At 40.8% G+C, this 12,844-nt stretch overlaps 1 protein-coding gene across 6 annotated transcripts in view; it reads left to right on the top strand.

The window, feature by feature from the left end:
• The window catches only part of ANGEL2 (angel homolog 2), a 34,442-nt gene extending 29,257 nt beyond the window's left edge, over window positions 1-5,185 (top strand). For 4 of the 6 annotated variants that reach the window (XM_077485756.1, XM_077485758.1, XM_077485755.1 and 1 more), the window contains exons 8-9: window positions 3,104-3,267; window positions 4,798-5,185. In XM_077485756.1, the coding sequence (XP_077341882.1) occupies window positions 3,104-3,267; window positions 4,798-4,946 (313 nt within the window). In that variant the 3' untranslated portion in view covers window positions 4,947-5,185. Of the gene's footprint in view, window positions 1-3,103; window positions 3,268-3,346; window positions 3,479-4,797 lie in introns of those variants that run through there. The other 2 variants (XR_013276608.1, XM_077485760.1) reach the window with 2 other exon arrangements.
• Window positions 5,186-12,844: the final 7,659 nt, after the last annotated feature.

Raw genomic sequence — 12,844 nt, 5'->3', positions numbered from 1 at the left:
CTGTCCCGTGTGAAAGGGGCCTTAAACCACTCAAGTGTTGCTTTAGCAGTGTGTTTGGGGTCATTGTCCTGCTGGAAGGTGAACCTCCGTCCTAGCCTCAAATCAGAGTGGTACAGGTTTTGCTCAAGAATATCCCTGTATTTAGCATCATCCATCTTTCCCTCAACTCTGACCAGTTTCCCAGTCCAGACTGCTGGAAAAACATCCCAACAGCATGATGCTGCCCCCACCATGTTTCACTGTGGGGATGGTATTCTTTGGGTGATGTGATGTGTTGGGTTGGCCCAGACATAGTGTTTTCTTTGACGGCCAAAAAGTTAAATTTGTCTCATCAGACCAGAGCCCCTTCCTCCATACATTTTGGGAGTCTCTCGCATTCCTTTTCGCAAACTCAAAACGTGCCATTTTGTTTTTTGCTGAAAGTAATGGCTTTCTTCTGGCCACTCTGCCATAAAGCCCAACTCTATGGAGTGTACGGCTTATTATCATCCTATGTACAGATACTTCAGTCTCTGCTGTGGAACTCTGCAGCTCCTCCAGGGTTACCTTATTTCTCTGTGCTGCCTCTCTGATTAATGCCTCCTTGCCCGGTCTGTGAGTTTTGGTGTGCGGCTGTCTCTTGCCAGGTTTGCTGTTGTGCCATGTTCTTTCCATTTGGTTATGATAGAATAGATGGTGCTCCTAGAATTCATCAAAGATTTGGATATTTTTTTTATTTTTTATTACCTAACCCTGACTTGGACTTCTCAACAACATTGTCCCTTACTTGTTTGGAGAGTTCCTTGGTCTTCATGGCAGTGTTTGGTTAGTGGTGCCTCTTGCTTAGGTGTTGCAGCCTCTGGGGCCTTTCAAAAAGGTGAGTATATGTAATGACAGATCATGTGACACTTGGATTGCACGCAGGTGGACGTCATTTCACTAATTATTTGACTTCTGAAGGTAATTGGCTGCACCAGAGCTTTTTATGGGCTTCCTAACAAAGGAGGTGAATACATGCGCACATGCCAATTATCATTTTTTCTTTTTTCTGAAAAATACGTTTTATGTATAATATTTTTCAAATTTTACTTCACCAACTTAGACTATTGTGTTCTGATCCATCACACATAATTCAGATTAAAAAAAAAAAAAAGTTAATCTAAAGGCTGTAATGTAACAAAATAGGTAAAAAGCCAAGGGGGATAAATACTTTTGCAAGGGTGTGTGTTAGGGCTGAAACAACTAATCAATTCTGAAATTAATCGATTACTATTTTCATAATCTATTAATGGGCCAGTAACATAATGGGGTTAAAAAATAATAAAGCCCTTTATAGTACACAAAGAGCAAATAATTGCTACTGTAAATATTACTTTCACAGTTCTACAGTAAAAAAGTTAACCCCTTACAGTAATGATTTTTATTATTTTTTTTTGTACTATAAAGGGCTAATTTTCGTTTTTTTAACCCCATTATGTTACTAAACATCTTACGCCTGGTTCACATCTATGTGTTTTTTGCAGAAACGCACTACAGTTTATTCTATGGGACACGTTCATGCAAAACGGTGCATTTTTTGGTTCAATATACTTCAATAGAGAAGCTGCAGAGAAGCATGTCATGCGTTTTTCCTGCAATTTGTGTTTTTTTTATTCTGCCCAACAACAAATTGGCCACAAAAAAAATGCAAAAACGCCAATCGCAGCAAAATCACGTGTGCAAAAATCAAAACGCACAGCAAAAATCACTGCAGAAACAGATCAAACGCAAACTGCATAGGTGTGTACCGAGCCTTATGCTGGCCACACCGATCAATTTTCAGATGAAAAATCTTTGTACAGTCGCTGAATGAAAGAATGTTTGAAATTATCACTTGTTTTTTAACATTCTGTTTCTAAAATGAATGTACTTTCTGAATGAAAACCACATACACTGTCTGAAAATTTCTTTGACCAAGCAGTTTTCTATTTCCAAATTTTCCCGTCACTGTGGTTGAAAATGAACGTCGATTTGACCCCACTAACGATTAGAAAATAGAACGAATGTTCTTAAAATGTAATTTTTTTTTTTTTTTGAAGGAAGACTTTGTTTTTAATAAAATAAATTTGATCTCGGAGTCTGATGGTATTTACCAGATTTACCCTCTAATAGTATATACAGTATATCCCTCCTCTAATAATAGTATATACAGTATATCTCTTCTGCCTGTTATTCTCAGAGTGGATTAGATATTTTGCTCCCTAACCATATAGTTGGTTATTTATATTTACCACTGCATAGAGACATTTAAGAATAAAGTAAGTGTGTGTGTGTGTATATATGTGTGTATATATGTGTGTGTGTGTGTGTGTGTGTGTGTGTGTGTGTGTGTGTATATATATATATATATATATATATATATATATATATATATATATATATATATATATATATATATATATATGTATATGTGTGTGTGTGTGTGTGTGTGTGTATATGTATGTATGTATGTATATTTACTTTTACTAACTACTATAACAAGGGGAGTAATATGTGATATTACATAGGTGATGACAGGTACTTTGTATGGATAGAGGTTTGTTAGATACTGCCTCTGTCTGTAGCCCTTTCAGGCCTGGGATAGTGTAATTGATGTGCTGCTTACATGGTACTAGCCAGGATTAGGATTGCTCTGAACCTAGAAATGCTTGGATCTGAGAACTTCCCTGTTCATTTGAAGTCAAGGCGTTTTGCTGAATGTGAATTAACTGGTCCCCTTCTATGCTTAGTATTCTGAACCTTTCTGCAGCAAACCCAAGGGAGGAAACACAAGGTGGTGGGGTACATACTCTGCCATTATGTAGAAGTGATTGGGTGGCTTTATCGCTACCCAGATTATTTTTGCATGAATGTCAGATGCACCAACATTAATAGAATATGATGGACTATGTTTTCATTCTTCGGCTGTCCTGCCATTGCAGTAAAATGTTTTAAATGTTAATACCTTGATCAGTAGTTGCTCATGGTGGTTACCAATCAAGTCTTTGGGTTTCCCCACAAGTACTATGATCCCAGGATGGTGGGAATGCACAGCTTTGTGTTTTTTTTTTTTCTTTTTACTCAGCTTCATCTGTTTCTCTATCAGGGAGCTATCAAATCTGCACCACCACTTCAGCCTTTCCTCAGTATATTCCCATGTGATCCCGAACTCCGGGGTGCCAGAGGTGACCACCTGCCACTCCAGATCTGCCATCACTGTGGATTACATCTTCTATTCTGCACGTGACAATGACGTTTTTGCCCAGCCAGGTAAAACTTGAATTGTATTATGCTAATTTTTTCCCGATTTCGATCTGGTAATGACCGATACTTTCATGTACTGTTACAGTTCAGCTCCTCTTTAAGCTCTAGCTTTAAATGCTGTGCCACACTGTAAAGATCTCCAGAGTGGGGCTGAAGGTATATATATGGACTTAGCTGAGTGGTCAGGAGGAACTTAAAAGGACAGCGTCACTGAAAGGTGAAGTTTTGGGTTTTTTTTATGCAAGAAAGCTCAGTTAGTTTGTTTATTTAGAAACAAACATTCAATAAAAGATTGTTTTATAAATGTGAAAATTTTCCAAAAATTATTAGGGTGGATCTGTAGGTAATTTACCAACAATGAACAGTAGATGGCGCATAAGGATTATGATTGTTTCACATAGATCAGGGGATTCCAAATTTTCTGAACAAAGGATCAGTTTGCTGTCCTTCAGACCTTAGGGGGGCTGGTTTGTGGCCATTGAGAATACAGAATGTCACAGCATCAGTGGGAGTAAACAATCCTGCATCACTGGTGTCATCATTTAGGACCCATTGTTGGTGTCATTGGGAGGAATTGTACCCTTTCATTGGTGTCAATGAATAAAATAGTGCCCCAAGGGCTAGATAAAAGCAAGCAAAGCACTGCATCTGGCCCACGGGCTGCAGTTTGGAGACCACTGGCATAGATGGATTACATTACTTCATCTACTATGTAATATGGTGTGTGTAAAAACAGAGGGAGAGTTGCCTGTATTTCCAAGATGAATTTTAAGGTTTTTTTGTTTCAAAGGTTCACGCTACCGAAAATGAATAATCCCGTATTTTGTAATTTCTAAGGAGTTAAACCATCTTATTCACCTTGTTTTCTTTCAAATATTCTGTACTAATAAAAAAAAAAAAAGCCAAAGCTCGTTTGGCTGTACTACTTCTGTGGATCACAGAAGTGCAGTAGGTTTTGCACTTCTTCTGTGACCCTTTTTCAGCAGAGAGTGGGCTGAAGTCTGCTTTCTGCTAATATTCTAGTCGGCCCAGGCTCGGGCGTCCTCACAACCATGGAGTCGGGATCCACCCAGATCCCCCGAGCCGCTGAGCCTTCTGCTTCCCACTCCATAGCCCAGCGCTCCAGTGAGCGAGGAGGGGGCAGAGCAGGGAGCTGTGACTGACAGTCGGCGGTGTTCGTTTCCTCGGTTCTCCTCCTTCTTTTTTTTTTTTTTTTTTTATTTTTACCCCTCTGTTTTCATGTGGTAAACACGTTATCTCCTGTATTAGAGTGCTCCCTCCCACCCCCAACCCCACCCCTGATGAAGGAGCTACAGAGAAACCTTTTGGACTGCAGGTGAATTTCTTCACAGTGGCTATAGCCACAGACATGAACGTGGTGTTGTTTTTAACTGCTTGTTCAGAATCTGAAAAATACTTTAGCATGCATAGTCTGGGCACAGGTTCTCTTTAAGACAGCTCTCACTGCAGAGACATATTTACCAAAAGCACCATGGGACATAGCTCCTGTTTTGATTGTTTATTGTCTCATTTCAGGAGTCAGAGTTCCATATAATGGGCTGCAGCTTCTTGGAAGGCTGTCCCTTCTTACTGAAAAAGATTTATGGAGTGTCAACGGCCTTCCCAATGAGAACAATTCCTCCGACCACCTCTCGCTGCTAGCCAGGTTCCGGCTGGAGGTATGACATCTGCCCGCCATTTTAGACACGTTCTCATTTTCTTTTAGAGTAAAGCCAGGATTCAAGAATGTTCTGGCTGTTTTATTTATTCCAGTTTTTATGACTTTTGTGTTTTACTTGTACTTTTTATTGATTTGTATTCTGAATTTTGTGCCATTTGTAAAATGCCCCCTGTTTGGGAAGAGATTGTAAATATTTTCTAATACAAAATAAGAAATAAAAAAAATTGGATTATTTGGCTTCTATTTTCTAGATGGAGTGTTTTTTTTTTTTTTGTTTGTTTTTCCTACCTATAACTGAATGCAATCTGGTGAGGTGACATTGAAGCTCCTCATTTTGGTGGTGGGCAGATCCTGAATTCTGCTAAACATGCTCTCTGCAGCTTTTTCCTGTGAGTTCAGGGCAGCAGCGGGGCCTTTAGGCCTTAAAGTGGAAGTAAACCCATTGATTTAAACAAAAATAAACAAAAAAAAAAGGCATGCCGAGAATGCTAACTGCACATTGGATGTGCTCTCAGCCATACTATCAAACCATCCAATGGCTGGTGTCATAACGAATCTCATGTGCAGCACCATAGCAGTTGAAGATTAAACAGATGCAAAGATGGCAGCTTCCTTGACTGAAAATTATAGGGGAGTTTACTTCCACTTTAAGGAAGTAAATTTTGTTTGGAACATTAAATTTATCTTGAAATTGAAAATGGTTATCTCCAAACAAATGGTACAGCAATGGGAGCCAATTTTGCTGCCTTTTTATGCTAACATCACTATGGGTTTTTGGGAGGAGTATTATATTTGGAGTAATAACCCTTTTGCTAGATGCATTGTATTCCTAGGTTAATATATCATTGATATCCTGTTAATTTGGAGTGGGAGTCATGAGAATTTCGCAGCTTTTGTTGCACACTGTAACAATAATCAATTTGGCCTCAGCTTTACCCACGTAATAGATCCTGTCTCTTTGGTATTGTTGAACCTAGAATTGTTACATGAGGGAAGGGACCTCAAAACAGAAAAACTACTGCAAGTCTACTAGCAGTAATGCTCATCTTCATTATTCCTGCTTAGCGTAAAAGAACATTCCCTCTGGGCAGTTCCAAAGGTTACGCAGGAATTGCACCAAAGAGGGTGACCACACACAGCAGGGCATAGAATTTAATGAAGAAATTTAAACAGAAGGGTTATCTAAGTGATTAATTCAAAATGCCTTTGACAAATCTGTAGCTTCCCCTCTGTCCGACAAATAATCAAGACAGTAAGGGTGCTCATTAAGGAAAAAACAATGTAAGGTTTATAACCAGTTTTAATAGAGTATAAGTCCATCACTAAAATAATGAAAAAGCACTGCCACATTCTTCAAATGGATCCTAAGTTAGGTCCCAATCTTCCAACTGCCCTCCAGGTTACTTTCAGGAGAGCATGTACAGTTAAAAATATTTTTGCACCCAGTAAGATCCAAAGCACACGTAATAAGAGATCTATGAATATACAGTTCAATTTTGACAGTTCATCAGACATGGGCAATCTTCCTTTATGGATAGAGCTGGAAACACCTTTCACCTTAAGCAATTTATATCTTTCTTTCTGAATATGTTGTCTATATGCTCACAGGTCCTTGTAACCTCTTATGTTGGGCGCTCCAGAACGCACCCTTAGAAAATGGGTAGGCGACCATCGTCGTTTCATTTCCAGTGGCTGTGATTTACATGGTTTGCCCGACACTTTAAGACAAAATATTAAAGACTTGTTGGTTTGCGCTATTGAGTGTATACCAGAGGGAAGTCTGACTATGAATGAGAGGTTTTCCCTATTGTCCAAGAGGGAAACCTTTTGGATTTTGAAGTTGTCTTCCATGTCGCCCAATGGTTTAAATGAGGAATTAGATGCACATACCATCCATTTAAGTCTTTCTAGGCTCTTTGTCTGTCTGTCTAAGGCTTTTGTTATTGACTTCCATTGCAATCATGGTAATTTTGTCCATTATTTGGATTATGGTCACATGCGCACTCTGTATGTACATGCATATACACTTAGTTACCAAGGGTGACCCCCACTATTCATCCACAGTACTGAGAGGAGGAGAGTACTTTGTCTTTAAGAGTTAATCAGCTCCCCCTGCATATTCCTATAGGCTGTTAATGACCTGATGATGGGCCATGCCCGAAACGTGTCGTCATGACAACAGCCCTGTGAGAGACTGCCTTGCGTAACATTCGCCATCCTTTAGCTACACAGACCTGGGCCAGTGAGTGGGTTTGCAGCACCATTGCACAGTGGACTCCATCCAAGTCCATGCTGACAGGACTTTCGGACACCAATTAAGGAACCTCTGCAGTCCACAATCTGGTTACCGTCGGTCATCGCCCCCAATAACACCTGATCACTTAACTATCTAAGGGACTGAGTGACTCTGCCCGAGCTGATAATCTCCTTCCTCCCCTTCAGCACCTGATTATAAGGTATGTGGATACAGATTATTTGATATAACATTCGGGACAATGGCTATTCTGTTACTGACATCATCATGCAACAGTCTGCTTTTAACAAGATATCTTTCTTTTATGATGGTTGCTTGACCAATTCTTTTTTTTTTTTTTTTCTTCATTTGGGGGACTTTCACACTATAGCGCCTGTAAAGCGCCTTAGTGTGTCAGAAGCCTTATAATCATCATCTTTCCTTTTTTTTTTTTTTTTTTGGTCATCTATCTTTGTGGGACTACACACACCAGCAATCAGCTCTGAGTATTCATCTGTGGCTTTAAAGATTTCCAGCCCTTGGCGCTATATAGTGAGGAACTTTGCGTTTAGAAGTCTACATAAAATTCAAAGTTCTGAGTGTGCTACTGGTTGCCCCTACCTTGGATGTGATGTCAACAGCCCCAGCTGCCACAGAGCTGTCTCAAGTGACTCCTATAGTATTCACCTTTTGCTCCTCCCCTGGCAGAATATGTAGGCAGGAGCTGGGTCAGCACAGAGCGTAATAAGACAGTCCCAGAAGAAGAGGAGGGGGGGGGGGGGGAATCGCTTTGGGATTGTCAAATTTTCTAACCAGTTCAAAAGTACATTGCAACTAAATAAAAAATAATTTATGGGAAAAAATAAACCTTGCAAATAAGACTTGTGAAACACTTATTTTTTTATTTTTTTTAACCTGCAATTCATACATGGTGACTGAGTTTTTTTTGATTACTTTGCCTATATCTGAACTAGTAGTACAAAAAAATGAATAGTTCTGTACTGAAATGCCATAGTGCCAGATACCTATGCTGAAAAGCACTGATCGGAATGTGATAGAATATGCAGGTATGCATGCTGAATGGAAGCGGATGAAGATTAAGGTGTCTCTGCTGAATCCTGGATGTGTCTCACCTAATCCAGCTGTCACTGTGGATATCAGTCAGCTCTCATCCGCAGATAAATGCTGCATTAATCTCGAGAGGATCCCCACTGGGGAATTAAGTAGATCGTTGTAATTTTAATGCTCTTCTCACTGTGTCATACTCTGCCAACAACCACTTTGTTCATGTGTGCCTGTCACTAACACACAGCAGAGGCTGCCTGACTGTACATTACAAACCAGCAACAACACTGACACTGAAAAATGATTTGCAATTCAATTTCAGTCTGTCTGAAAAGCAGGATATTCCGTAGCTTTAAAAGGAACACTGAGTGCATTCAATTAAACTCTATCTGGAGTGAACAGTTGTGTATACTTAGGCCGGTCATACACGGTTCGAATCTTGGTCGGTTCAGCAGAGACCGGCTGAGATTCGAACCGTTAATGGGCAGGCTGAATGTACCAAGCTGACCGATCAACTTTGGTACAACCCGCCTGCTGGTTTAACTTCTGATTTATTGCAAGGGGCTGCTAGCGATAATCACTGTCTTCTCCCAGCGGGGACAGCCACCCCAGCCGGGAGCAGACAATTTCTGAGTACCCTGTCGGCAATGTTTGTGTTGATGAGGGAATCGTGCAAATTTCATGTAGGGCCATGTCACACTTGCAGCTTTATAGCGTACATCTGTAGCTGATACAGATCTCTCTGCTTATTGTGTCTTGCAATTTGTAGCTGGCTACTTTTGGGTAATTACAATGCTTGACAGATAAAACGATTAACATTCACAGCGCTATCCACCTCCAACTCTACTCCAAAAGTGTTTCAACAATGATAGTAAATATTAGAGGTCGACTGATTATTAGGGTAGATATTCCCAAATTTTCAATTAATCGTTATTTAACAGAAACTGTACAGTTTATAGATATTTATGCCATTTTTCTGTTTTGGAAAGCCATTTAATAGGTTATTATTTTTCAAGCACTTTATTTTTCCCAGTTGTTTACGTTTAATGTTTAACCACTTCAGCCCCGGAAGGATTTACCCCCCTTAAATTACAATTTTTTGCGATATGCACTGCATCATTTTTAACTGACAATTACGCAGTCCTGCGACGCTGTACCCAAACAAAATTGATGTCCTTTTTTTTTTTTCACATAAATAGAACGCTCTGTGGTTTTTTTTTTTTTTTTTTTTTAAACAAAAAAGTGCAACAATTTAAAAAAAAAAAATCTTCTTTTTGCTATAATAAATATAAAAAAAAATGTCGCCATCAGTTTAGGCCAGTGGTCATCAGACCTGGCCTCGGGGCCCACTAACAGGCCAGGTTTTATGTATTACCTTGGGGAGATGCAGACTAGAATAGTGCAATCACTGAGCAGCAAATGATATCACCTGTGATGTATTTCGGTTATCTTGCAAACCTGGCCTGTTAGTGGGCTCTGAGGACAGGGTTGATGACCACTGGTTTAGGTCAATATGTATTCTACATATTTTTAGTATTAAAAAAAATAAATCACAATAAGCGTGTATAGTTGGTTTGTGCAAATGTTATAGCATCTACAAAATAGGGGATAGATTTATGTGTTTTTTTTATATTTTACTAGTAATGGCGGCAAGCCAGCGATTTTTAGCAGGATTGCGGCAGACCAAACACTTTTGGCACTTTTTTTGGGGACCAGTGACATTTATACAACGATCAGTGCTATAAAAATGCACTGATTACTATATAAATGACATTGGCAGGGAAGGGGTTAACACTAGGGGGTGAGCAAAGGGTTAAGTGTGTCCTAGGGAGCTGTTTCTAACTGTTAGGGGAGTGGACTGACTGTGTGTACAGAAAAATCGCTGTTCCTGATCACTAGGAACAGACTATATCACTATACTCCCCTGACAGAACGGGGCTCTGCTTTGTTTACATTGGCAGATCCCCATTTGCCTCTCTGTGGAGTGTTCATGGGTGGCCGGCAGACATCGTGGCTGCCAGCCACATCTATTAGACAAAGGGCCGTACTGGCACGGCGATTTACGCAACAGCCGCCCTGCCACAGTATATCTGAGGCGGCTGGTTGGCAAGCCATTCATACCAGATTTGTGTAGAAATTGTGTTTATTTTTCAAAACATTAAGGCTACTTTCACACATTCATTTCAATGGGCAAGGTGTTATGGGAGCGGTGTATACACTGCTCCCAAACCACCCCAATGATGCTGCTTGTGGCACTTTTTTTTTTTTTTTGCCCCACAAGCGCACCGCCCCAGTGTCAAAGCAATCAGGCTTTCACACTGGGGAGGCATGAATGGATAGAATATCGGCCTGTAATGTGGCCGAAAAAAAATCGGTATCGGTCGACCCCTAGTAATAGTGTTGCAAGCCCAAAAATAAATACATGAATATCTGTGTCACAAGTACATACATAAAGTGCTCAGTGCATACATTTGTGACTGTGCTTGTGCTCCGCACACATCAGAAATGTATGACTCTTGGCTGTAGCAGCTATTCATTTTATTTTTGTCAGCATTGCAACACTTATGTAATACAGTTGGAGGTGGATAGTGCTGTGGATGTTTATTGTCTTATCTGTCAAGTAGTTTAGGCAGCTTGTAGCAGCAGCTGTCCTGCTCTGATTTATTTATCCAGTTTTCACATAGCGTAGATAATTCAGAATTTAGTAATTACAGTGCTTACTGGAGTGCCCTGAATACGCACAGCTGTATTGGATAACAGAAGTGGCCGAAGCTGGCAAGAGCGGTGAAGGAAAGCTTATTTGAGTCTGTGCAGGGCACATTTTTATTATACAGGATTTATGTAGTGCCAACTGTTTGTGTAGTGCTTTATAATATAAAGGGAGACGATAAAGCACCAATACAAAAGGGTTAAAAGGGCCCTGCTCCTGTGGGCTTACAATCTAATAGGGAAGGACTGGTGAAACAAAGGTAGTAACTGTGAGGGATGAACTGATGGGAGAAATAGAAGATTTGCTTGTTAGCAGAAAGCAGGATAGGTCTCCCTGAAGAGATGAGTTTTCAGGGATGGTCTAAAAGTTGACAAGTATGAGATAGCTGGACAGATTGGGGTAGTGAGTTCCAGAGGATGAGAGGCTCTGGAGAAGTCCTGGAGACGAGTGTGGGCGGAGGAGACAAGGGAGCTAGAGAGTAGGATGCCTTGGGGTGAATGGAGAGGACGGTTTGGGTAATATTTAGAGACAAGATTGGTGATGTAGCTTGGGGCAGTGTTGTAAATGGCTTTGTATGTTATTGTTTCAAATTTTATTAGTTGGGCAATGGGAAGCCAGTGGAGGGAGGGATTGGCAGGGAGGAGTGGCAGATACTGAACACAAGGTGGATGAGTCTGGCAGCGCCATTCATGATAGACTGAAGGTTGAATAGCCTGTGGAGAGGAAGGCCAATGAGGAGGGAGTTACAATAGCGAAGGTGACAAATAACGAGGGAGTGAATGATAACAGGCTGGAGGAAATATGAGCTCAGGTTTAGAAAGATTGAGTGTGAAGAAGTGGTGTGACATCCATGCTGCTATGTTAGTAAAGTGAGAGGAGACTGAAGGAGTGAGAAGAGTGAAGAGATTTGTGTTGTCAGCATGGAGCTGGTACTGGAAGCCATGGGAGTTTATCAAGTGACCAAGGGAGAAGGTGTAGATGGAGAAGCGAAGAGGTCCGAGGACAGAACCTTTGGGGGCCCCTACAGAAGGAAGTGGAGAGGAGGAGACAATTATAGGTAACACTGAAGGAGCACTGTGATAGGTAGGAGAACCAGGAGAGAGCAGAGTCTTGAAGCCCAAGAGCGTGGAGTTTTTTGAGGAGATGGTGAACAGTATCAAATGCCGCAGATAGGTCTAGTAGTATGAGTTTGGAATAGTGGCCATTGGTTTTAGCAGTTAGACCATTAGTAAGCTTTAGTAGGGCAGTTTCATTAGAGTGTAGTAAGGGGTCAAGAAGGTTGTTGACGGTGAGGTCGAATCTGAGACAGTTTGTGACGAAGTGTTCTAAACGTTTTGATGCAAAGGGGAGCAAGGAGATGGGTCTTAAGTTGCTCAGGCTGATGGGGTCCAGTGAGGGTTTTTTTAAGTATAGGGTTGATCAGCGCATGTTTTAGAGGTGAGGGGAAGGTGCCAGTAGCGAGGGAGAGATTGAAGATGTGAGAGAGCATAGGATAGAATGACTGTAGTACAGTAGTTGTGGGGGAACAGGGTCCAGTGGGCTTCTGAGAAAACTTTAGCGACCTCTTCGGTAGTAGCAAGATCGAAAGTGTTGAGAGTGGTTTTGTACAAATTGCATCAATCTTGTTTTTAAGGCTGAACTCCTGGATAAGCAGATATTCTTGAAATACGACTTGTGTGTTCTTACTTGATTCTTGGTGTGCTTTGTGTATTTTTTTTTTTCCAGATCTGTGCAGTAATCCAGTGTGAGACTTTACCTCTATGCAGGAGCTTCCTGTAATAATGACCGGTCACTGCCGTTTTCTCTCCTTTGTTCAAGATGACTGGTCTGGTCTCCGCCCCCTCGTGTAGTTTCTGCAGGCAGTCTGTAATGGGTGGAGCCTGCTAAGTCCCTC

This window comes from Lithobates pipiens, unplaced genomic scaffold (assembly GCF_037356315.1).
Source record: "Lithobates pipiens isolate NorthernLeopardFrog02 unplaced genomic scaffold, aLitPip1_a1.2 Scaffold_18, whole genome shotgun sequence".
NCBI classification, from domain to species: Eukaryota; Metazoa; Chordata; class Amphibia; order Anura; family Ranidae; genus Lithobates; species Lithobates pipiens.
This window is presented reverse-complemented; position numbering and strand designations above follow the sequence as displayed.